The 25,959-nt window shown below is 47.4% G+C and overlaps 1 protein-coding gene across 1 annotated transcript in view; it reads right to left on the reverse strand.

Moving 5' to 3' along the window:
* The window catches only part of LOC144791849 (putative cation-transporting ATPase 13A4), a 652,319-nt gene that overhangs the window by 5,190 nt on the left and 621,170 nt on the right, over positions 1 to 25,959 (reverse strand). Inside the window, exon 28 of the mRNA XM_078666632.1 lies at positions 1,899 to 1,987. Within this exon, the coding sequence (XP_078522758.1) occupies positions 1,899 to 1,987 (89 nt within the window). The remainder of the gene's footprint in view (positions 1 to 1,898; positions 1,988 to 25,959) is intronic.

Raw genomic sequence — 25,959 nt, forward strand, 5'->3', positions numbered from 1 at the left:
TGATGGTGTTCTTGTAGATGATGGCAATTCCTCCTCCGGTTTGGTTGGTGTGGTCCTTCCGGGTGATCTTGTAGCCGTCCGGGATGGCTATGACGATGTCTGGGGCCGAGGACGCTTTCATCCAGGTCTCCAAGAGGAAGGCGACGTCTGGTGTTGTTGAGTCGAGGAGGTCCCAGAGTTCGACGGCATGCTTGTGGACGAGCGGGTGTTGAGGAGGATGCACTTGAGGTGGTTGTCGCCGTTGCTTGGTCTGGCTGGTGGGGGCAGGATCGGAGGCAGGCGAATTTGCAGGCTTGACAAGTGAAGGGTCCGTGGGTGCGTTTCGGGTTGGCTTGGTAGCAGGCGGGCGGTCGTCCGCTGTTGAGTGCGTTGAGGGCGGCGGAGTCAAATTTCAGTCGGGTACCTTGGCTCCAGCAGGGGCCAGGGGTTCTGGCGCTGGGCGCGGTCCAGGCGTGGATGGTCGCAGACAGGCTTGCCTTGGGTGCGCCTGCTGCGCGCATCCACTGCGCGGCCTCCATATGAGCGGCTGCGGGAGGGAGGAGCAGCTTGGAGGCGGGAGCAGGGTGGCGAATGGGGTAGCGGGGGTGGGGCCGCAGGGACGCAGCGGCGGGAAGATGGCCCGGAGGGGGAGTGAGAGAAGGGACACAGTAGGCAAAACGGGGAAGGGGGCACAGAGGGTGGGAAAAACGGCGGAATACCAGGAATAAACAGCCAACAGTGACGGTGGGAACAATACAGAGCAGGTAAAAAGGGGGCACTGAAAGTAAAAACGGAGGAAGGGGGCACAAAAAAGGGCACAACAGTAGTAGTGGAATGGCACAGCCTAAGAGAGAAGCCTAGAAGGACTCACGTAGCACCAGTCTGCAGGAGCCGGATACAGCGGGGGCAGCAACACACACAGGAGGACCGTGTGGCGGCTGGGGGGCGACCTACCTGTGGGCAGGGCAGGATCCTACTGTTTAACATTTCTGTATTAATGATTATTATTAGATATTTGGCTTGAGACTCCATTACTCCCAGCAACTGGGAAATATCCTCTCACTTTGGTAAAGCTAAAGAAAGGGGGCCCGATTCACAGAACTAACTTAAGACAAAATCCTAAACTTACTACTTTTGGTATTCACAGAAGTTAGGATTTTGTCTTAAGTTTGTCTTAAGACAGACTTAAGACAGACTTAAGTTAGGATTTTGTCTTAAGTCTGTCTTAAGTCTGTCTTAAGTCTGTCTTAAGACAAACTTAAGACAAAATCCTAACTTCTGTGAATACCAAAAGTAGTACGTTTAGGATTTTGTCTTAAGTTAGTTCTGTGAATCGGGCCCAGGGACTGTAAGTATTTCACAAGTGTGTTGTATTTATTGAATACATTCCAGTCCTTATTAATCAGAATGCAGATCCAAGCAAAGGCAGAAATGTAACTTGACACAATCCATTACTTAAAAGAAAAAATATATAGAAAATGTAGGGAAAATGTTACCTTAGCTCAAGATACAGAAGGAAAATCCCTGATGGGCACAAAGAAAAATAGAAAGGAGGTGGGTTTATTCCTCTTTCATAGGAGAGGCAGTGGACCTTGATGAAGGAAAGAACTCTTGCTTGGGAAGGGTGCACTGTTTAGGGTAGGACATTGAAATTGAAAAAGCAAGTAACAGGGCAAGGAGGGTAGATGAGAAGGTTATGTTAGCCACGCCCCACTGAAAGAAGCTGCTTCTCCGAAGCTCTCTCATGGTCTCATGGAGACCCGATGACCTTGGTGCTGACTGAGGGTCTCCCTAAGGGAGTGCATTAGGGTCCCCCTATTTAACATTTCTGTAAGTCATTATTACATTCAGGGTGATGTAAACAATTTTCCTGTAAGACTGTAGAAAGTAAACTGTATGGAATTCAAAATGACCTGTACCTCTGTTACAATGTAATATGCTTCGAAGTCACCAAAAAGCAGGAAAATAAACATTGCGGTCTGTCCAATCAGCACTAGGGAGAATAGATCTAAAACAATGAAAAACAAGCATCTAAGAATCATTTAGACTGAATCTTTAAAACACATGATTTCTGCAGTGCGGGGTCCATAGCAAAGCATTATTGCCACCTTTAGGAGAATTAAGTGCAAATCTCAAACTGAAAGGTCCAAGAAAATATTATTTAGTTTTTACTTGTCTAGAACCCATTTACATTTTTACCAGATATGAAACCCTGGCTGCACTAGCTCAGTGTTCTATGTGCCTGCAGTCTCTAAAGTCAACTCATTTAACCTGGTATTTGACTATCAGGTAATGCAGCTCAGAAACAACAAGCAAGGTTCTCCCCGTTTTGTTTCTGAGCTGCACTGTCTAAAATAATACACAGCGATCTTGCGGGTGTTTCGGCGGGACGGAGGTCTGGTGGATGGGTGCCGGCTGCTTTGAATACAAGTGGCCTACTGGAATACAGTGCCCACCTCCTTCTTCTGGGGACTTATAGGATTTGTTTGTCCCCTGTTACCTTGTTATTATTACAGAACATGCATATGATGTTCAAACATATGAATTCTTGAGGAATTCTCACTGCCTATATTCAGGATTCCAACCTGACCTAGTCCCGACCCAATAAATAGATACATAGTACAACCCGGTTTGTTCCATACCGAATGAGAAAAGGAAACATCAGAATTTCCACACATCAATTTATACACATTGGATGATTGAATCTGTGAATACGTGGCCAAGGCTCTTCAATCTCGTCATATTCTCACTCCTTATGGGACAGCTCACATTTACAAAAGCCCTGAAGAAGTCCCAGCTCGGGACGAAACGCGTCGGCTGTACATTGTTGTTTTGAATACACTGAAAATAAAGATCATTTGAAGATTAACAACATCCTGTCAATGCAAAACGTTCTTTTTCATGCTTATTAATAGCATTGGAATTTGCTCATTGTTTGTTGTGGTGCACCTTTGCAGTTGTTTAACCTGTCTAAAATAATACTCTAACTTCCAAAAATATTGAGTGAAATGAATGCACTTTACACGCTGCAGGCACATAAAAACAGGAGCTGTGCTCCGCGCTGAGCCAGGGGAGCCCATCATGATGCGACTGTGATGGTGCCATGTGGTGTCTTGCTTGTGTGCACCCAGGTAGTTCGAACTCTGCCCTGTAATGCTCTTACCTTTATTCTCTGTGTTCCACATGACTGTGGGATTCTCAATTAGGCCATCATGGAAGGTGAAAAGTTTAGTTTCCCCTCCTTCTCTCCTTTGGTGTTTACCAGTTACTTCATTGGCAAACGCTACATTCCTCCCTAACCATAAAAGAAAAGAGAACAACAACAAAAACACAGTCCCAAAACAAAACCAGATAGCAAAATGGACACAGTATGGAACACAAACACATCCTTCACCAGGTGTATCTCCAGGCATTTGAATTGGGTAGCTTGGTGAAGAGCGGGTGGGCCAAATATCCGCAGGAAATGTGTTAAGCATCCGCGCAGCACACACAGGCGACACACCCGGCACACTACAAAAAGAGACTCCACACCAGGTTGCATGAAAAAAACTTGAGGATTATACCAAACACAGTAGGATGCAATCACAGTTGTGAACACAACTGACACCAGGTAGCCATACACAAAGGATTATTTACAGGGCAGGGCCAATCAGGCAGCTGCCAACATCATTACCAAGTACACAGATAAAATGAAAGTCCATAGGGGGACAGAAGCACTTAGAATTCTCAAAACTGACTGCTCGGACAGTGTGGCGGTTGCGCTTGCAAAATTTTTAAAGTGGACGTGGCTAATAAGACGGGATGAGTTGAAAGAATTGTAGCCCACATATATATAGTCTGACATCTATGCAGGAAATTAATTGATTTTAAATTTAATGATTTTATCAAGCACATTACTTATTTATTTTTTTAACCCGTTGTGTCGAAGTACCTAATGTCTGGATAACAATAATTGGATGATTAAGTGATGAATTCCCTTGTAAACATTTTATGGATGTAATAATGATGAATTGTTGTTTTAATATGTTTATGTATGTCTTTTATGACTAAAAGTCGAAATAAAGACTAATTTGAATTGAATTGAAAGTCCATAAGCAGTAAACGTATAACAGCCAGTAGTTACTGGCCAGACCATGCCCTTAGTAGAATTCCTTGGCATAAACATCAACAAAGTGCACCCTAGGAAAAAAGCATTAGGCCCATCGGCACAACCATTGGTATGAACGCATTTGTATAAATCACTTTAGCATGAGGCACAAGCTGGAACATCAAAACCTGACATTATGCAACTTCATATGCATTAGGCATCAGTAGGCATGGAAACCACCAAAGCATGAAGTGGGCATAAAACAGCATTAGCGTAGGTATAAATCATGAACATGGGGCACACTATGCATAACCATAGGCACAAAACATATGAGCATGGAGGGATAAACGTATTTGTATAAATCACTCTAGGCATATACTAAGTAGGCCTTGGGCATAGAACCTCATGCAGGGCATCAGTAAGCAGGAAAACATTAGCATGGGTGCACTTTACACAAACCCCACTTAGGCCTAGGATCAGCAGCGCCAACCTTTGGGGAAAAAGATATTAGACAGGATCACAGCACCTCCTAGGGCGCAAAAACACAACATGCAGACCGTCAGCCTCTTCTTGGCATCAACCTCATTGGCAGTGGGCAAATAATAAAAACATCATATTATGACAGTAGGGATGTTTTCTTGGCAAGATGGCGGCTGAGTGACATTCACAAACACTCACCTCCACTCTGCTCCGCACCTCGCCCACCACCTAGAGGGATCCTTGATGAACCGTGAATTTTTTGGATAAGCTGTGACCCGACTGTCAGCATCATGGCGATCACGATGTAACGAAACTGAACGGCTCATCGCAGGAAAGAACCCGGGAGGAGGTTGAAACAGCACTGAGGGAAATGCGAGGGCCGGCAACTCTTTCCTGGGTTTGGTGGCTTTACAGAGTGAGCGGATCCCGATGGGGTTGATGCAGGACAGTCTGAACCACGTGCTGGGAATCCATCGCTCGACTTCTGCTAGCAGCCGCTGGGAGAAGGATCTGCTCGGGCTGTGAGGGAAGCTTAGGAAAGAAGCACACGAGGCCATGGCAGTGCGAGGAGGTTGTGGCAGGAAGGGCCAGAACACACTCTGTGGGTCCCGCAAAGAGAGTGACCCCAAAGCAGAGATGGAAGCCAAGGTGGAAACTAAGAAAACAGACAGTCGCCAAATTGGAGAAAGGGAAAGAGAAAACGGAGGCTTCCAAAAGTGTCAAAAAACTGAATTGAAAGGTATGTCGCTGGTGGGCCAGGGAGAGAAAACAAAACAAATGGCAATCACCAGCATATTTTCCCCTATCGATGGCGACAAAGAACTGGGGGCACTTAGGGCGCTACAAATGGATGACCTAGGGTCTAATCAGGAAATTACATCTGCAGAGAACCCCCAGAGCCCCCCTAGCTATCTCTTTAGAACACGGGGAGGAAGAGAGGCCTTCCTGGGGATCATGCGATGAGAATACTGTCCTTGGGACCCCAGAGGTACCACACAGTGACCCCCAAAATGAGGCGCATACCGATGGGAATATCAGGGTAAAAGAGAACACCCTACAACATCCAGAACACCTGAGTAAGGGGGAGGTGGGTCTGCACAGCCTCATAAAGGAACTAATAATGAAGGAGCCATCCTGAAAAAGAGCCATGAGACAGGGTACCTCTCTCCAGACTCCATGGAAAAATTCTATTAGCGGAATGAGGAATCGGCCGAATCAGGGACCGAGCTCTCCAGCAGCAGTAAAGGGGTTGAAGCTGAAGATACCTCCACGAGCAACTACAGCCAGCAGGAGGAAAAGAGAACTCAGAAGAGAACGAATCGAGCGTCAGACGTGACGAAGAACAGACCCAAGAAAAACTTGGATGAAGAAGGTGAACTCGGATGGTATTACTCAGCGACACAACTAGTAGGCCCCAATAGTCTGAAAGGAACAGGAAGACTCTCAAAAGAACACCAACTCAGTCAGGGAGGGCCAACATTTCATGATGAAATCCTATAACCATCCTGTCAATGATCTTTCAATCCCTAAGGTCTTTTCAGGACGAAATCAAGATTGAGAATCGCCAGGCACGACTTGCCTCAAACAAACTGCAAGGCACCTGGCGCGGACATCGTACTTGGGGGATGCGAACCTGGGGGCCCCTTGGTGCTGGGGGAAGCAAGAAGTTATGAGCAAAATAAATACAAGTTGAAACGGATAATAATAAAGTTGATGAAGAAGAGTTGATAATAAAGGAAGGAGGTTGCTCATAATTTGAGAAATGTATAAACGATCTACATGTCATGTTTATGAAGTGTAATTAAACATGGCCTTTTAAACCCACCTGTTTCCAAATGCTTGTTTTGGTGGGTAGGCGGGTGTGGAGCATGCTGGGGGATCCGGGGCCTATACCAAGGGCGAGGCTAGACGAGCCCGCCTTTAGGGCCCGGCCCCCCGGCCCACACCGCGCCGCCATTGGTTCTGAGGCCAGGAGGCTGCCCTATGGGCAGCCACCCTGGGAAGTACTTCCGGGTCAGGGGGCGGGTGACGCACGTCCGGTGGGGGCGTGGGGCAGAGGCCATGACCTATTTAGGTCTGGGTCACGGTCAACTCGGCCTCTTTCCCCGCCTGCGCCGGACCTGATCGCCCACTCCCTGTCCGTTAGGCAGCATTTCCAGGGCCCCACCTCTCATCCACCACGCTGCTATGAGGCTCGTACCTGACGCCCTTGCCTCCCCAGCCGGTGGTCTCCATCCCCCTGCGGAGAGCTTACCCTCTCTCCCCTCAGTGCTGGCGTAGGGAGTGCGCAAGGCGGACTCCACTCCATTTTTCAGTCTATCAGTGTTCAAATGTCTCTTTTCCGCCACAAGGGAGACTAGGGCCCTCAGGTCCGTCGCCCTTCCCCCCTGCCGCCAAGTTCAGCACAAATGACCAAATGCCTTGAATCCAAGCATCCATACCAATGTCCGACAGATGCACTCCGTCCTGGTGAAACATTTCCGCTCCCGAGATCATCCTGTGCGGGAGATGCAGCAAGCGGCCCTTTCCTGAGCACATCTTTGCCAATTCCCCGTTGAGACGCCTCACAGACACATTCACCGGGTACGGCCGGATCCCATTGCCCCACCATCGTCGTGGGATCATGCATGACCATGCTATCCTGGCGTGGGGGAAGGTTCGCCCCAGCCAAGCAAATTCTGCCAGTAGTGCCTCCTTGACCGCGAGGCGGCCCCTGTCGACCATGTCGTTGCCGCCCAAGTGTAAGATGACCAATGCGGGAGACTGCCTCTCGCGCCCCTTGATGTCTTCCACCAACCGCCGCAGGTGCCGAATCCGCATTCCTCCCACGCCATGCCATAAAAACTCCGTCCCTTCCAGCCCGGGTGGCTTCCGCACTCGCCGTTGCCGCAGTCGCACCGCTGCCCGTCGAACGAACGAGTGTCCCAATACCCACACCACCTTCCCCGGCATACTAGTAATCGGAGAGGAAATAGAAAAGTCAGGCATGGGCATGGCAATACACGACGTCATAGCAATTCGGGCCTTACATATCTTTTAAAGCAGTCGGACGACCAACGGCCCACCTTCTTCACCGCCTTGGAAGAAAACCCTGCCCCTGCCGCCAATGTGGCAGCGCCTATCCTGAATGAATGGGATGAATAGCCCGACTCCCCAAGGCCCAGGTCTCCCAGAGCCTCCCGAAGTACAGCCTTGAATTGGTATTGCGAGACACACTCACCCCCCTCATGAATGAACAAGGCCTGACTCTTCCCCCCAGGACGGATGGCCAGGTATGCCCGCATACAGGCTACCGGGCACACAGGCGCATCATGCGCGGAGCCCAGCTGGATCCAGGCCCCTTTACCCAGCTGGTCGGTCTTAGACTTTCTGAGGAATACCTCCATGGTCCCTGCTCCAAGATTGAGATCCCCGAACTGCAGCCCCCCAGTATGATCAATGCGAGAGGACCCCACTATCTCCCCCAGACGAAATGCCCCATAAAAGGCTAACGAGAAGACTGCAGAGAATAACGTGCTCTCAAAGGCCGAGGTGCACCGTCTAGGGAGGGCGTCTAGCATCCTCTTCAGAGTCCCCACGTCCAAGGGCCGCCTACTGTCCCGCTTAGGGCCTTCCCTCCTGGCCCACCCAGTCAAAGCTCTCTTGACTACATAAGACATCCCCGGATCATACAAGCCCGCCAATCTAGCAAAGAATCCCACAGAAGTGACGTGCGTCCTGGCATAAGAGAGCGACTTGCCCTGGTCATAGATGTGCTGAAGAAAGTGAAACATAGCTTGATCAGAATGCCAACATGAGAAACCCGCCTCTTGCACTAATGTCCTGTAATACAAAAAACACTGCTGATACGTTTTCCGAGTGCGGTCACTCAATGCGGCACCTACCAGCCCCGCTAACGCGGGGCTCCAATCCTCCACAGTGATGGTGGGAACACCGTCCTCCGATCCTCCGCTCCCGGATGGAACCTCCGAAATTCCTGCAGCTTGGAACGAGACAAAGCATCAGCAGCATGATTGTCGACCCCTGGAATGTGTGCTGCCTTAAACGTTAAATTCAACCTCAAACATGCCAACACCAACTGCTTCAACAATCTCAGCACATTCTTACACGTGGCCCCCTGCCGATTAATGGCTTCAACCACAGACATGTTGTCTGACCAGAATATCACTGATCTGTTCCTGAAGTGCTCCGCCCAAACAGACACCGCCACCAGTATGGGGAACAACTCCAAAAAGGCCACATTTCTTGTCAAACCTGTTTTGTGCCACTCTTCCGGCCACTCCGCCCCGCACCACTTAGGCCCGAGGATAGCCCCAAAGCCAATGCTGCCTGCCGCATCCGTAAATAACCCCAACTCAGAGTTGGACACCGGGGCGGACGGCCAGACGACTGTGCCATTGAAATTCGCTAAAAAATCACGCCACACCCTCAAATCCTCCTTCACTTCGGCCCGTAGGCGCACTCTGTGGTGCTTCTGTGTTAGGCCCACCATCGCCCTGGCAATAGATCTAGAAAAGGGGCGTCCCATGGGGATGATCCTGAGGGCGAAGTTTAGCTGTCCAACCACCACCTGAAGCTGGTGTAAGGTCACCTTTGTACAAGCCAAGACCGCGTCAATGGCGTGGGAAAAAGACTTCACTTTGTCTTGTGGTAACCTGCATTCCCCCGCCACCGTGTCGATTTCAATTCCCAGAAATGTCATGCATGTATCGGGGCCCACTGTCTTGCCTGGGGCCAGCGGAATGTTAAATTCCCTGAATAAGGCCACCAATTGGTCCAACGCCTGATTACAAGCTGTGGAGGCGGCCGGACCCATAACCATGAAGTCATCTAAATAATGCACAACCTCCCTGCACCCTGTTTTATGAGAAAACAACCATTGTAGCATGCAACTAAAGGTCTCAAAATACCTGCAGGAGACAGCACAACCCATGGGCATACACTTATCATAGTAAAACTGTTGGTTCAGTTGGAATCCCAACAGGTGATAATCCTCCGGGTGAACAGGCAACAGGCGGAAAGCGGATTCTATGTCCGTCTTGGCCATGATGGCGCCAGGCCCAAGTGACCTCACTTTATTCAAAGCTACGTCGAAGGACGAGTAAGATACCGAACACAAAGTTGGGTCGATAGCATCGTTCACAGACTCTCCCTTGGGGGCAGATAAGTTATGGATCATCCTGAATTGCCCCGGTTCCTTCTTCGGTACTACCCCTAGAGGTGAGCAGACAAAGCCTGGGAGCGGGGGGGCCCCGAACGGGCCAGCTACACGCCCCGCACTAAGCTCCTTCCTTACCTTCAACTCAACCACCGCAGGCATCGCCCTCGCAGACAAAAGATTATTGCAATACCTAACCGGAGGGACCCCAAGTGCTGGAATGCGAAACCCCTCTGAGAACCCTGAGTACAAGATTTTGGCTGCTGACCGGTCTGGATACTGATTCAGCCAAAAAACCAGTTTCCCAATGTCCACCGGGGTGGGCAGCTTATGGCTGGGAGGGCTTAACCTCTCTGCCCCCCCCCCCCCGTTCCTTGGATTTTTTAATGCACTTGAATTCGGGATGTGAGGGGTGCCCGCAAAAGGAGCATGCGTGCCTGAACTTGCACTTGTCCGGCGGCCAGGTGCACACCTTTCTGTTAAATTGCCAACATGTCCCCCGCTTTTCCCCAGGTCCCCCCTGGGATGTCCGAAAGGGCTGTCTATTGCTTTGCGACCCACATGCTTTGGCATTCACACTTTCCAACCACACATTGACCTCCACCTGGTCCCAACCCATGTCTGGGTCCTGCACCTTCTCCCATCTGAAATCCCTATCATATTCCAACCATGCTGTCCCTCCATGCGTCGTGTGTGCCTTCAAAATCCTGTGCATATAGTACACCAATGGCCCCGCCAACTCTGGCTTCTTCTCAATAACTACTGTGATGAACACCTGGAAACCAAAGAGCCAATTCGTGATAGATTCTTCCACCCTCGGTCTCCTATCCTTAGAGGAGTTATCCTTGCCCTCCTTGTCCTTACTCTCCACCTCCATTCTCTTAGGCCTAATCAATGCAAATATATCCACGAATTCCCCCTTCCAAATTTTTTCCTTCATATCGGGGGATACGTGTGTAGCCAGGCGGCCTGGTTTAGACAAGACATATCCCTGGCCACCCCCCGCAATCGCTCCCCCCCCGGGCTCCGGGCCCTTCATCTCAGGCTTACCTCCTGGAGTACTGGGGGCGCAAGCAGGGGCCGCCACCACTGATGGAGTCACCGGGGTATTCAGAGCCTGGGTCCTGGCCAAAAGCGCCAATTGCTCCTTGATCTCACCCAGTGGGCCCTCATCCTTATTCCCAGGGACCCAAGGCGTGACTGCCGGGACTAAGGTCGGTACCACGGCTATCGGAGGGGGAGGGGGCGCTGCGCCCGGAGCTCGGGTGAGCGCCTTCAGTGCATTTAAGATTTCCCCCAAAGCGCCCCCAGTCCCAACGCCCTCGAGTTGGGGCGGGGCGGGCGGGCTTACTACCACTGGCGGGGACACTGCCACCTTCTCAGGAAGCACCAGGGGAGATCCCAGCGCCGCTATGGCCCCCAAGATTTCCTTCAAGATGTCACCTGTAGGCACAGGGGCCGGGGGTATCGCCGGAGCACCTGGTGCCGCTGGAGGAACGACAGGCGCTTGAGGCGCAGGTAGGGGGGCCCCTGGCGCTAGTGGTGTAGGTGACGGAATTACAGGGACATGTGGCGCAGGAACCGGAATTACCGGAGCTAGAGGCGCCGGTAGAGGGGCCCCTGGCGCTAGTGGCGCAGGCGAAGGATTTACGGGCGCTTGTGGCGCAGGAACAGGACTCGCTGGAGCTAGAGGCGCCAATGGGGTTACTGGCGCCTGGGGCGCAGGAAGAGGGGCTGCGGGTGCAGGCGGCGCCAATGGGGGGGCTATCGGAGGGGGGGGCGGCCCCGCTCCCCCACCGCTCCCTTTCTTCTTCTGCGCGCGTTTACCCCTAGGATTCTGTGCCCTCGGTTTCTTGGGCAGGGGAGGGAACGCTGCTTTGGGCGGGACCCCCTGCCTACGTGGGCGCTCCGTAATGTTCGGGGACTCCCCCTCTAGATCAGACTGGGGCCCCTCGGATTCACCCTCACTGCCCTCGTGGTCACTGTTAAATTTCTGGAGGAGCAAGGCCAGTAACTGCGCAATCTCGGGGTCTTTGCCCTTGCGCTTGTGGCTCTGCCCCCTGGGTGCCATGGTACTTTTATCCGCTGACTCCCTCTCTGATTCCCGCTACCCCACGCCCTCGCCCCACACCCACCCTGCCGCCAGGCGACGGCGCCGGAGCTCTGCTGCCCTTCCCTAAGGCAGCTGAAGGCGAGCACGGGCCCGCACCACGCTCTCCGCTCCCCACACCTCACGGGGATGCAGCAGGAGGAAGCGACAAACAAGCCCCGGACCCGCGCCCGCCCCCAGCCTCAGCTAACCCCGGCACCTCACCTGGCGACCCGGTCGGCGCTCTCTCCTCCGCCGCCTTCCGAGGTTCGTCGGCACTCCGTCTTCGTCCTTCGCCGGGGGCAGACTATGGGGCAGGGAAACTACTGGGCCACCTAAGCTTCTTCCAATTTACGATTAAACTAGCTGCCTAACGGACAGGGAGTGGGCGATCAGGTCCGGCGCAGGCGGGGAAAGAGGCCGAGTTGACCGTGACCCAGACCTAAATAGGTCATGGCCTCTGCCCCACGCCCCCACCGGACGTGCGTCACCCGCCCCCTGACCCGGAAGTACTTCCCAGGGTGGCTGCCCATAGGGCAGCCTCCTGGCCTCAGAACCAATGGCGGCGCGGTGTGGGCCGGGGGGCCGGGCCCTAAAGGCGGGCTCGTCTAGCCTCGCCCTTGGTAATAACCATCCTGTCAATGATCTTTCAATCCCTAAGGTCTTTTCAGGACGAAATCAAGATTGAGAATCGCCAGGCACGACTTGCCTCAAACAAACTGCAAGGCACTATGCGCCAAGTTGGGAAAACATGCACAGAAATTGCAGACAGACTGGGCATGGTGGAGAAGCGCATGGAGGACCTAGAAAACACAGTGGATACACTAAAGGAGCAGCCTCCTCACAAGATAGCATGCTAAAAGATGTAATGTGGAAACTGGAGGAAGCTGAAAATCGGCAACGTCGGAACAACCTGAGACTGCTGGGAATTCCCAAAAATGCTGAAGGAAAGGATGTAAGGGAATTTACCATACATCTTCTGAAAAACTCCCTAATGGAACTGACGCATTGGGACTGGGACAAAGAAGTCCAGCGGGTGCATAGATTTTCCCTATCAATCCCCAAATGCCCGTTAGTACACAAGGATATGCACGGATGATTCTAATATATTTTGGGAAATTCTTACTCCGGCAGGCCGTCTACGATCTGGCTAGACCTAACATGAAAAGAAAGGGGGAAAACTTTCTTTACTTTGCCAAACAAGACTTCGCACATGCTACCGTAGAGAGAAGATGGAGACTCCGGCAGCTCATAACCCCTTTCCAAAAATCCGGCGCATCTGCTTTTTTACAAAATCCAGCGAAACTGAAAATCATCCATCAAGGGCGGAACTTTTACTTTATTTCTGAAATATAAGCCCAGAAACTGCTTGATGAGCTCATATCTAGGGGAAAAAATCTGTTGAGGCTAAATGAGCCAAGTAACCCAGGGATCAAAAGTTTTGTGGCAGGAAGCGGGATAGTGAATATATGTTTACCTCCGTTTTCTTCATTGATTTAAAGTGGCAACAGAAGTGAATGTGAAATGTCGATGGGTAACTAGCAGGGGGTAAACCTTCAATGTATACTAGGACGTTAGCTTTGTTTTTCTTTTTTTCTTATCCTTCTTTGGTTTTTTGCATTTATAGAGTTGAGCACAAGGCGAGGTGGCGGAGTGGGGGAGGGAGGGTGTTTGTGGACAACCCAGATGCTATCACACAGGCTCAGGATTGAGCCTGACTGCCCTAAAAGGGGGGTGGAGGGTGGTGGGAGGGGGATGGGGTCGTTCAGGAGGGTTGGGGGAGCGGGACCACAGGCATCTACTAGGTATAAGACATGCAGTCAGGTCAAATAAATCATGGCGCACCAAATGGCTTACATACCAAGGGTGGAACGAATGGCACAAAGGGCTCATACTGAATGGCGAAACTAAGAATTCTATCTATTAATATTAATATTTGTGGCCTCAACGACCCGAAAAAAAGGCAAAGAGTAGTGGTGGGATTAAGTGCAACGGGGGCTAATATCATATGTTTCCAAGAGACACATGTGGAGGGATCACAACGGCAACTTCTTAAAACCCTCGGGTATAAGCTGATTGTACGAAAACAATAGAGGAAGTATAGAGGTGTTGACAGAATCACCCTCCAATTCGATATGTATAAACAATGAGATTCTATCAATGTGTGGTGGTTTTAATTTTTGATTTTGATTTTTACATGTGGGTGGTGAAAATAATAAACTCTCTCTTAGGATGGTAAAGATGAGAGCACAATGTGCTTGTTAAAATACCCCTCACACACTACAAAAATCCTTTAGTGTCATGCTTCATCATGGGGGTCTTCCCGTCCCTCTACGGGGCGGGGCGTGCTACGACCTGACGAACTACGCGGGAGCACTTTGAAAGTGACAGAGGCTATGTGACAGTGCAAGGTGAGTGATGTCAGTGAAGTGTAGGGACCTATTTATGAGTGGGTGTTAAAAAGACTAAAAATTCCCTGGCTAGTGGAAAAAACGATTTATTCACTTCCCTAGCTGGGAACGTTAAGAAGGGGGTTTTGAGGTAGAGCAATTAGCTAGCTACCTGGTCTACATGTTTCGTAAGCAGTCCCCTACTGCTTACTCATCAGGACCTTCTAATGGCCCCTACTAGAAAATGCTCGGTTTTTGAATATAGTATGCCTACAGTCCTAAAAACTAGCAGTAAAAATCAGCTGGTAGTTTTAGCTTCAGGGCATGAGCTGGCCCAAGGGAAGCGAGATAAAATTTATCACAAAAGTTGACCTAAATGCGGTCTCTGTAAAGAAAATGGGAAAAAGAGGAGAGAGAAAAACACCAGATTTATACAATTGTATATATAATCTGTCATTCAGCACAAATTATTATCAGTGCCACTGGTCTCACTATATGTCCATATTAGCCCAACTGATAAAGAATATACTTAAGACTTTATGAACAGAGAAAAGGTACAATCTACCATCCCCTGGTTGTTCGTTTGCGCTCGCTGGCCGAACATCGTATAGCCCCATGCAATTAGGGCTGGTTTGTATCAACACACGCACAATCATAACTCAATGCACACATCAGCACCACACAGGGTTAAAAACGAGGGACCCGATTTGTTCGAGAGGTTCAATTCGAGAGGTGTTATTTAGAACAGTCATTTAAAATCACCATAGGACACACAAAAGTTTTTGATAGTTTTTGATACATACTACTTTGGCACACGTTGTATGCCCCATGAGCTGACAGATGGTAGGTGTTCCCCACGGTAATCTGCAAGAGAAAGCCGCGCCCTTAGCGTGAAAATACACAAACCGAAATAGTTCGTTGTTGATCTTTTGCTTTTGTCTCGTAGGCCAAGTGTTTAAAGACTCTGGTCGAAGTCTATTACTCACAATTTCCGCATAAGTTCAATGCCTTACTCCTACCCGTTCTGCCGCTCTGAAGGATAATAGCGTCTTGTGTTCGGCAATCATATAAACTCTGCTCAGCGCTGTGGTCGCGTTAGGTGTGTGCTGACAAGACTAGCACTCTGACCTAAGATGGCCGCCGTGAGTGGAACGACGGATGGTACACTACCGGAAGTCTTTCTTCCGTGTTTACTCTTTGAAGAAGACCATATGCCGCAAAATATTTATTTTTACTTGCTATTACTCCGTGGTTATTATTGCAATTACTAGACATTTAATTATATCTGGGTAATAATTCTGACGGTGTCTGGAGTTACTGACACTCGTGTGAAGTCAATGCATACAGCGGACTATTTCAGGGGCTGAGTTAACAATGTAGAGAGATAGAGAAGCTTATACCCAAGTGCTGCGAAATTATATATTGGAATCATTGATTAGGGTAATGATTCTGACGGTGTCATGCATACAGCGGACTATGGCAGGGGCTGAGTAACAATGTAGAAAGATGGAGAGGCTTATACCCAAGTGCTACGGACTTATATATTGGGATCATTGACTATTTAGACTTGCAACAGTATTTCGTTATTGCATGGTATTCATAGACTTAATGATGTCGCTCAAGGAAAGGTGACATTTCCCTTGCTGCATGAGGAGCGATGCTCCCTAAACGAGACAGCGGAACTATCTTTGGTATATGTCTGCAATCTGTGCGGTTGATCAAAAGCAGGTGTTGCCCATATTGGGGCTCTCATGAAGTGGCCAAAGTTAGTAGTAAAACCTAAGAAGTAGGGAGTACCTGTCAGTGGGGGATAGGTATGCACGATCTACAGCTGGCCCCAAGGTATTTCATCGTTCAGCCCATGCTTATTAGATTGGACACGAAAAACCCACCTTTGTTCTTTTTCCAGTAGGTGTTTCTCATTGTCAATCTGCTCTATCACAGTCCAGGTAATGTCCTCAGGTTTATGCCCACTTTCTAGGAAGTGGTTGGTTAATTTTGTACTTGACTTCCTGCATTTGATTGTGCTCTTGTGCTCACCTATTCTTGTCTTTACAGCCCTGCTCGTCATGCCGACGTATTCAAGATTGCAGGGGCAGGTGATTAGATATACAACATTAGGGCTGTTGCAGTTACCGAAGCTTCTCTGCTCCCATTTTGTCCCATTGTTAAAAGTTAGTGTCTTACTCTTTTTGGTAAGGCAGCATACCTTGCATCCACCACATGGGTAGTGTCCTTGTACAAAACTGGAGTTACCTTGGGCATTAACCTTATTTTCCTTAGGTCTGGTATGTACCAGTATATCTCTCACACTGTGCTCTTTTGTGCGAAAACATGAGTTTCGGAATCTGAAGACCTCCGCTGTTAAGAATCTTCCAATTCTTGTTGATGATCTTGGTTACTTGATCAAAACTTGTGTTATACGTAGTAACACATATGGGTCTCTGCATTTCCACTTTTTTTGCTTTATCTTCAAGGAGACTCTCTCTGCAGTTGTTCCTGGCTCTTTTATATGCTTTATCAATGATCCTCTGGGGGTAGTTTCTAGTTTGTAGTTTCTTCCGTAAATCGTTGGACTGTGATTTAAAATTAGCAATTTCGGTACAATTCCTGCGGAGTCGCAGGAACTGTCCGTAGGGTAGGTTGTCCCTCAGATGTCTAGGATGAAAGCTTTGGTACATCAAAAGACAGTTCTTGGAAGTGCTCTTAAAGTGTGTTGTTGTCATCAATCTGCCATTTTTAGGGAAAATGTTTAGATCAAGAAATACCAGATTGTTATTGGTGGTGACACTGGTAAATTTCAGGAACTCGTCTTGGTAGTTGAGCCACGTAAGGAACTGTTGAGCGGTCTTTTCATCTCCATCCCAGATGATAAGGATATCATCGATGTACCTTTTCCAGGTCATGATGTTATTTCTGAATGGGTTACTAGAGTTCAATATCCTAGTTTCCTCAAGGTGGTGCACATAGAGACCAGCTATGCTTGGAGCAAATGTGCTCCCCATGCTGGTCCCATGTTTTTGGAGGTATAGGGTACCGTTGTGTTCAAAAAAGTTCTCCTTTAGTGCCAAAGAGCAGCACTCCATAACCACATTTCGTGGGGTTTGATACTCCCAGTCGTCTGCGAAGAGAACATCTTCGATTATTGCCAGGGTTTCATTGTGTGGCAGACTGGTGTAAAGACTCTCTACATCACAGCTGATTAACAAACTGTGTATTCGGATCAAATGGCACTTCTTCGAGTAAATTCAGCACATCCTTGGTGTCTCTAAGATAGGTCGATGTCCTTTGTATCATAGGTCTTAGAAATGCATCCGCAAATCTAGAAACTGGTTCAAGGACCGACCCGATCCCCGATACGATTGGTCTTCCCGGGGGGTTCTCTAAGTTCTCATGGATCTTCGGTAGGATGTACAAGTAAGGGGTTCTCGGGTTCTTTTGGCATAGAAACTCCCCTTCTTTTATGGTGATCCAATTATGAGACAATGCCTCTTCTACCATCGTTTTGATTTTGATTGTTATTCTCTCCGTAGGGTTGGTCCGTAGGATCTCATAGTTTCTTTTACCTTGTAGTAATCTTGTGCACTCCTTGTCGTATTGTTCTTTATTTAGTAACACAGTTGCTCCCCCCTTGTCCGCTGGTTTTATTACCACTTCTTTGTTGTTGCTCAATTCTCGAAGTGCTTGTCGCTCTTCGTTGGAGATGTTTTGGAAGACTCGTTTCTGCATTGGGTTGAGGTCTTCAAGATCCTTCAGAACTGCTTTTTCGAAGGTCAGGAGTTCGATGGGGAGTGTGTTGTTCATAGGGGTGAAGGTAGATTTTGGCTTAAGTCCCGTATCTCCTTGTTCGTTATTATCCTTCTTATCTTTGAAGAAGATCTGGAGTTTCAGCCTCCTTATAAATTCCAGAATTTCTTTGCAGAGGTGGAATTTATCCATGTTGGCAGTGGGGACATATCCTAAGCCTTTCTCTAGTACTCTTTTTTGCGATTCAGATAGCTCCGTGCCCGTAAGATTTACCACTAGACTCATTTCTGATTCGTGGACGCACCTGTCATACTCCTGGTTGACACTCTCGGGGTTCCTTCCTCCTCGATGTTCCAGTGTACGGAGGTGCCTCTCCGGTTTCTCCCCTTGTTTTGTCCTTGGCGTGCGCCTAAAAAAGAAGCCGATTGATCAAAATAGCCATAGTCTTGTTGGTATCCCCATTGTGGGAAGGGGCCATTTGGATGTTGAAAAGGCGGTGGGCCATACTGTTGTTGGGGGTACATCATCGGCTGCGGGTAGCTGTTCCATCCCCGCATGCCACGGTGGTTGGGTCGTCGGAAATTTCTTCGTGTGCCCTGGTATCTTGGGCTTTTGTTGCCACTCGAATTGGAGCTATTAGATCCAGCATCTGATGAGTCATCATTAGAAATATTGTCACTCGATGGTTTATAATTGTCTTTTATATAAGGGTAGATCTTTTCTTTTGTCCACCTACTGGTGTCTTTTTTAAGTTTCTCATATTTACTTTCTTTGAGAGTTATTTCAAAGTCATTTAATGTCTTATTTAGTTCGTCAAGATATTTCTTAAGATTGGCCGGAGATTCATAGTTCTTGAGACGTATCTCTATTGCTTGTATCTCCCCTTTTAAATCAGTTGCCAGTCTGCTTGCCGTCTTGATGATAAGAACGATCCAATCTCGTGTGCATCTCCACGAAATTTATAAAAAAAATTAATCGTTTTTTCCACTAGCCAGGGAATTTTTAGTCTTTTTAACACCCACACATAAATAGGTCCCTACACTTCACTGACATCACTCACCTTGCACTGTCACATAGCCTCTGTCACTTTCAACGTGCTCCCGCGTAGTTCGTCAGGTCGTAGCACGCCCCGCCCCGTAGAGGGACGGGAAGACCCCCATGATGAAGCATGACACTAAAGGATTTTTTTTGTGTGTGAGGGGTATTTTAACAAGCACATTGTGCTCTCATCTTTACCATCCTAAGAGAGAGTTTATTATTTTCACCACCCACATGTAAAAATCAAAATCAAAAATTAAAACCACCACACATTGATAGAATCTCATTGTTTATACATAGGCTGATTTTAGCCACAACGCAGGCAACAAAGACAAAGGGGGTGGCCATTCTGGTAATGGGAGGGGGATTGCAAATCACCAGATCAGCAGCTGATAAGTATGGTTGATGGGCAATCACGGAATGCCAGCATAGTAATGGGAAAAAAACAAACTATATGCTCTATACACAGTAATATCACAGACAATCCAGATGTATTGGAATTTATCACGAACAAATTCGCTCATTGGCCACTCCCATTGATTATTTGTGGCGATTTTAACTTGAATTTGCCGTCTGATTGGTCATTAGAGTCTGGATTTGTATATAAAGGGAGAAAACCGAGGGTATATCGAGCACTCAAGGGATTATGCACTACACATGGTCTGTGGGACTGCTGGCAGTTAAAACACCCTAAAAATCCAGGATATATACTTTTCTCCAACCCGCATCATGCCAGATTTGCTAGGCTAGATTATGTATTTGTTTCTAGTACAATGATCTCAAAATGCTTAATAGGTAGGCTACCACAGGTCCTATCGGACCATAATCCCGTAATTATAAGTATTTATAGTGAAGGAATGCACCATGACCAGAACATTTGGACTTTTGAGAGGGTTGTGCTCCTAAATAAAGAATACTGACAACTTATAAATAAATGGATACCTGAGTTCTTAGAGGATAACCTGGGTAGTGCATCGATAGAAACAGTTTGGGACACCCTTAAGGCAGGAATAAGGGGAGAAACCTTACGGTTCTCGCTAAAAACTAATAAAGAAGCTAAACTGAAAATGGGGTAACTGCAGAAGAAATTGGCGGAAGCAGAGGAGGGACTTATAAGGGCGGTCCAAGAAGCACAGGACATCGAAGGGGCGCTATTCGTGGTGGCAGTTGCAAAAAATAACATCACTGATATTTTTACAGAAAAAGCAATGTGTACGGCGACAACGAATAGGGAGAACATGTATGAACTGAGCGAACAAGTGGGGCATCAATTTGCAGTTTGCACGAGACAAAACAATACGGCTAATGTGATCAAGGAGATTAAAGATCCTAAAAACAGACTTAAAAATGACCCTAAAGAGAAAAGAGCTGCATTCCAAAAATATTACAAAGAACTTTACAAAGAAACCAATAAACGACAAGATGAGATTGAGAAATATCAGACTGTAACCCCAAAGCTTCCACAGGAATATCAAGATAGCCTAGACGAAATACCTCAGTGGGAAGAAATATTACTATCAATAAATAGTTTAGCCACTGGGAAGGCAGCCGGACTAGATGGAATACCAGTAGAGTTCTATTCTAAATTCTAAAAACCATTAAAAGGGATTTTAAGCGATCTAATTGTACATGTCTTTCAGGGTGGACAACCGCCGGGGTCATGGGCCCGGGCTAAAATCGTAGTGTTCCCAAAGAAAAACAAGGATCCAACAGAACTTGGATATTATCATCCTATCACTTTAATAAATTGTCATTCTAAAATATATGCGAAACCACTAGACAGCCGACTCGCGCCAATTACACATAAAATTGTATCAGGCCGCCAGCATGGATTCATCCTGGGAAGATCCACCACCGACCATTTGCAGAGGGTGATTACACTCTTTGATATCACCGAGGTAGCGGAAGACCCTATGGCACTCATATTATTAGACGCAGAGAAAGCCTTTGATAGGGTCTCCTGGCAATATTTATGGGCAGCGATGTCAAAGAGCGGAATAGGGAAACAGTTCATAAGTGCTAATCGCATGCCATACACAAACCCTGAAGCAGTAGTAATGGTGAATGGGGCAATGTCAGGGAAAATAGACGTAACCAGAGGGACAAGACAGGGGTGCCCTTGCTCCCCCTTATTATTTGAAATTTTTATCGACCCTTTTATCCGCAGACTTGAAACCAATCAGGCTATCCCACCAATCAAATCCCAAAATGGCGACAAAAAGACTTTAGCTTAGGCGGATGACATCGCGCTGGTCACAAGTGATCCAGACGAAGCAGTAAAAGCAATGGAAGAAGAGGCCAACAACTTTGGAAAGATCTCTGGGTATCAGCTGAACCAGCATAAAACCAGATAGATATTAATAACAAAACTACATGTCTGGATGATTGGGTAGTGGAAAGTGCCACATACCTGAGGGTTAACATAACTGCCAAATTGGATACGTTGGTAAAGGTCAACTTGGAACGGCTTATAAAACAGACTGAAAAAGATCTCAATAGATTACACAATTTGCATCTATCTAAAGTAGGTAGATGCAACGCGATAAAAATGCTATTTTCCCCCAAAATGTTGGTATTATTTCAGGACAATATGTTTAGAGTTTATGCCACAGATATGCAAAGATATAGATAATATGTTTTTTCGATTCATTTGGGGGTACAGAAGACCGCGTAGGGCACTCAGATACATCTCTCTCCTGAAAGATAGAGGCGGCCTTGCCCAGCTTAATTTGAAAGTTTATTAGCCACGATTTTAAAATATGGTAATGAGTTATACAAGCCCAATTCTATAAAACATTCTTCCAGTTATACTATATACCAAACAAGATAGCCAAATGGGGATCAGGTAAAGGCACAGATTGTCCGCGGTGTGCTTTATACGAGGATGACATTGTACACATATTTGCAACATGTGATATAATACGACCTTTGATTAGGGACATCTCTAGCTTCCTAACTGAAATTTTTAACTCAAAAATTGAAGTCACAATGGGTGAAATAATGTTAGGTATAGATGGAGATATCCAACCAAATTATATGCAAGGGTTAATATTTATATCAATGGCAGTATTCAGAATATCAAAAAGGTCCAACCTCAAGTAGTTAACTGTGAGTCCAGATATTGTTGGCATACACAGTGTTGGTTAAAATACCCCTCACACACGAAAAGGGCCCTTGGTGTCATGCTTCATCATTGGGGTCTTACCGTTCCGCTACCGGACGGGGCGTGCTACGACTAGCGACTACGCTGGAGCACCTTAAAGAATTGTGAGTGCTATGTCAGTTGGAGTGAGTGTAGGTAGGGTCAGGGGTGTTTGGAAAAGTGAATCTAAAATGATACCTGGCTTTGTGAAATCAAAAAACTATTTATTAGTCACAAGCTGGTATCGGTAAAAAAGGTGTAGCGGAGACTGATAGGCTTGACAATAAGCTTTATCTCCTAGTGGCGTCAACATGTTTCGAGGCAGAACGCCTCTTCATCGGGACGGGGTCTGATCCCTCTGTCACTCACTAATGTTGATTCACAGTATGTGCAATGTGTATATACAGGTGAAGATAATCTATACCTATGTGGTATGTATTAATTCCTATAGTGTTCAGTCCTATCAGTATTGCTGAATAGTGGGCTGTCACAAGCAGGGGTTAATGCCCCATGAGCCGATAGGGATGAGGGGTAAATGGAACTTCCATTAGGCCAGGAATAGTTCTCGCATCCTCCCTCGTCCTCGGCTTCAACACGGAAGTGTAGAGCACCTTGTCACTTCAAACAATAGACCGCAACCCACCTCAGGCAGGCGGCACAAGCAGACAGAAATGGGGTCCATTTTAAAAGTGACATTTTACAAAGGTGCATTTCTACAATGGTGGAAATAAAGGTGCGTACACCATTGCACAACATTTATTATTTTCAGTTCAGGCACACCATTTCAGTAAAAAGGCTAAGGGGAAAAGTGGAAAACTTTAGGACAATAAGGGCCAAGTCCAACAATACAGGACAGTCTCATCATGAGCTGCCACTAGTATGCTGTCACACCACATGGTCCCTCAGTCTCATTGACAGTGCTGAAATTTGCTGAAGGAGATACCTGGTCCGGCCTTCTTGACCACTAGAGCCATCAGTGGTGCCTGATCCCCTCACCTTGTGTTAGTCTGAGCTGTGGTGGCTTTCTAGACTGGAACAAGCATCTCTTTTGCTGCTGAAGTCTCACTGTGACTTCCCCTCAGATCGGTGTCTGTCAACTCCTCTTCTTGTCCCTCTGGCTCGTCGACCCCCCTTCTCTTCACCTCCAACATCTGGAATTGGCATTTTATGGAATTTCTTGAAATGCAATATATTACGGGTAAGCTCTTCATCGGTCCACTTGGCAGTGCTCTTGGTCATGTGCCTCTGAATGACCACCCATGAGTATTGCTCAAATGGGAGCCAGAACTTGCTTTTCGATAATCTATCTTTTTTTAGCACATAGTGGCCTACTGAATGTTTTATGTTTTGGCATGTCTTTGGGGGCTGGCTCTTTCATTAGTTGCCTTCAGCCGCTGTAGAGCTTGCTGGTCATCCATCTGTGGGGGATTGCCACTGAGAGTGGTGTACAATAGAAGGATTGACTACCTGTCCCATACTAAGGTGATCCAAAGCTCCCCGAGTTGTTGTGGAGGTGGGTCTGCTGGTACTCTCTTGGTAAAGAGGAGATAGCCTATTCCAGAGGCTGTTGGTTGGCATGGGCCATTGAGATCACTTTATTCATTGTCCTCATGAATCTCTCAATCTTCACATTAGGTTGGGGCCATCTAGGGAGACCTACTTGTGCTCAATGTTCAGTGACTGAAGGTAAGTGGCTACTTCCTGACCTTGGAACAGTGGGCCATTTTCTGTCTGGGGTACTCGGAGCAACACCATCATTTTCTCCAATTTGGGAAGGACCTCACCTGTTTGCTGGGTGTTAACTCATGGGTACTTTGAATAGTCGTCAATGACGACAAGGGTGTATCAGCCATCTGGAAGACATTAAAAATACAGGCTCACCCAGACCCATGGGTGCTGGGGTCCATGCTTTGTAATGGTGGGTGGCAAGAAATAAAAAGCCCCCCCCCTCTTGGCACCAGGGAAGGCATCTCACAGTTGGTTCAACAAGCTGATCTATCAGAAGAAACCATACTTTGCTGCAGAGGTGGCTTTTTGTTTTGGCCATCCCCAGGCGACCAGCATGTGCCAGTTGTATGACACAGGTGGTTAGGCTCATAGAGATGATGATTCAGTGTCCCCACAGAAGGCAGCTGTCTGGGTCAGTCAGCTTTTCATTGCTTACTTGATATAGGGATTCCAGGATTCTTCGAGCATCCAGTGTTCATTGTGCTCAGTGGATCTTTAGCATGTGCCACTGACTTGAGTTTGTGTCCCTGAGAGGCAATTGTAAGCACTCGTTGGTGGCAGTGGATTGGTATATTGTCTAAGGGTGGTCAGAACTTGTGGAGTTTCACTCTGGGGAATTCCGTGGAGTTGCATAAAAACTCTGTGCCATTCAATGGAGTTCCGCTCACCTCTAATTTCAATTTCTCACCTATTAAATAATTAATTATGGTCTTGTATTTCCACAGAAAACATTATTCCCTCTGATCTCCTCTCACTTCCTTTCGTACTGCTCTTGTTCATGGTAGTATCAAAGTTGTTTGAAGTCCACTGTATACCTTTTCTCTCAGCCCCAGAAATGTCATCTTCACTGCATCTGGCCATAATTAAAAAGGTGGTGGCTCCTAGAGTTAAAATGAAAAATAAAATGTGCGAATATAAAAATAACCAAAAACAGTTTGCCTCATAGGAGAAAAGAGGGTCTCCCCACCATGGAGTGAAATGTGCCACGCACAAACTGAAGATAAGAAAAACAAAACAAAGGAAAACTAAAATTGAAAGAACATTAATCACCCATGGCCCAAGAGTTTTTAGAAGAGAGAGGTTGCTTCCTTTTCGATTCTGCCTGCAGATTGTTTTATGGGTGACTTTGTTTTGTGGCTTCTAGTGTTTTGAACCTTTAAAAATATTTTCCAGGGGCATCCAAACTTTTATGGAACAGTGGGGACACATGGACTGAAGCACCTGGCCCAGCAAGGAATTCACCATAGAGGTTTCATCATGGCACTAGCTAATTGAGGTGCCACTCTGATTAAAACTGTGCCATTCCGGTGATCAGTAAGTTTGGAGCTTGTCAGCTGAACATTTAGGAAAGCTTTCATTGAGCATCTTACAGAACTCTGGGGGTGCAGGGCAGACTTATATAAACTGGGCACATGCTCCACCTCCACTCGTTGAATCTCATGAACCATGTACAGGGTGGATTGCACCTTGAAAGTTTGCAAAGTCCTGGAGGCCAAACCCATGGCTTGCATCCTTTGTTTCCTGCTGCTCTGACATGGTCATGGCAAGTGCAAACCAAGAATTAATAGCTGCCAGAGGAAAATTCTCCAGAGTTATAGTATGTGGGGTACTGAGTGTTAGAAGGGCAAATGGAACAGACGCTCTGCTTCTTAAAGTACAGAAGGTGACCACAGCACAGCCCAACTCAATAATGAAGTTTAAATTATAGCACAGGCACTGCAGGTTTATAAACACAACTTCACAAAGGCGGCCAACTGGCCACAGGAAAATGGATGCCGTGCCACAAAGATACTCTATGCCGATGAGAGCATCTGGCAATAAGAGATTTCTCATGGCGAGGCCAACGGGAAACAAGCGTCGAGACAAATCAGGCAATGATAAAGTGGACACAATAACTAGCTCGATTTGCTGTCATAGAACCAGTTCTCGTTGCACATTACATGTTTGCACCTTCGTACATGTTCATGATGTAAAAATAACATTTTACTTACAGGTCTAGGAATTTATTCTCTTGACTTTCTTCAGAACCGCCCCGACACTCTTCATCTGAGTACAACACAATGCTTTGAGGCGACCACATCCACTGAGGTATTGCCCAATCTGGCCACCTTTTCCACCATG

The sequence above is a fragment of the Lissotriton helveticus genome, chromosome 11 (assembly GCF_964261635.1).
Source record: "Lissotriton helveticus chromosome 11, aLisHel1.1, whole genome shotgun sequence".
NCBI classification, from domain to species: Eukaryota; Metazoa; Chordata; class Amphibia; order Caudata; family Salamandridae; genus Lissotriton; species Lissotriton helveticus.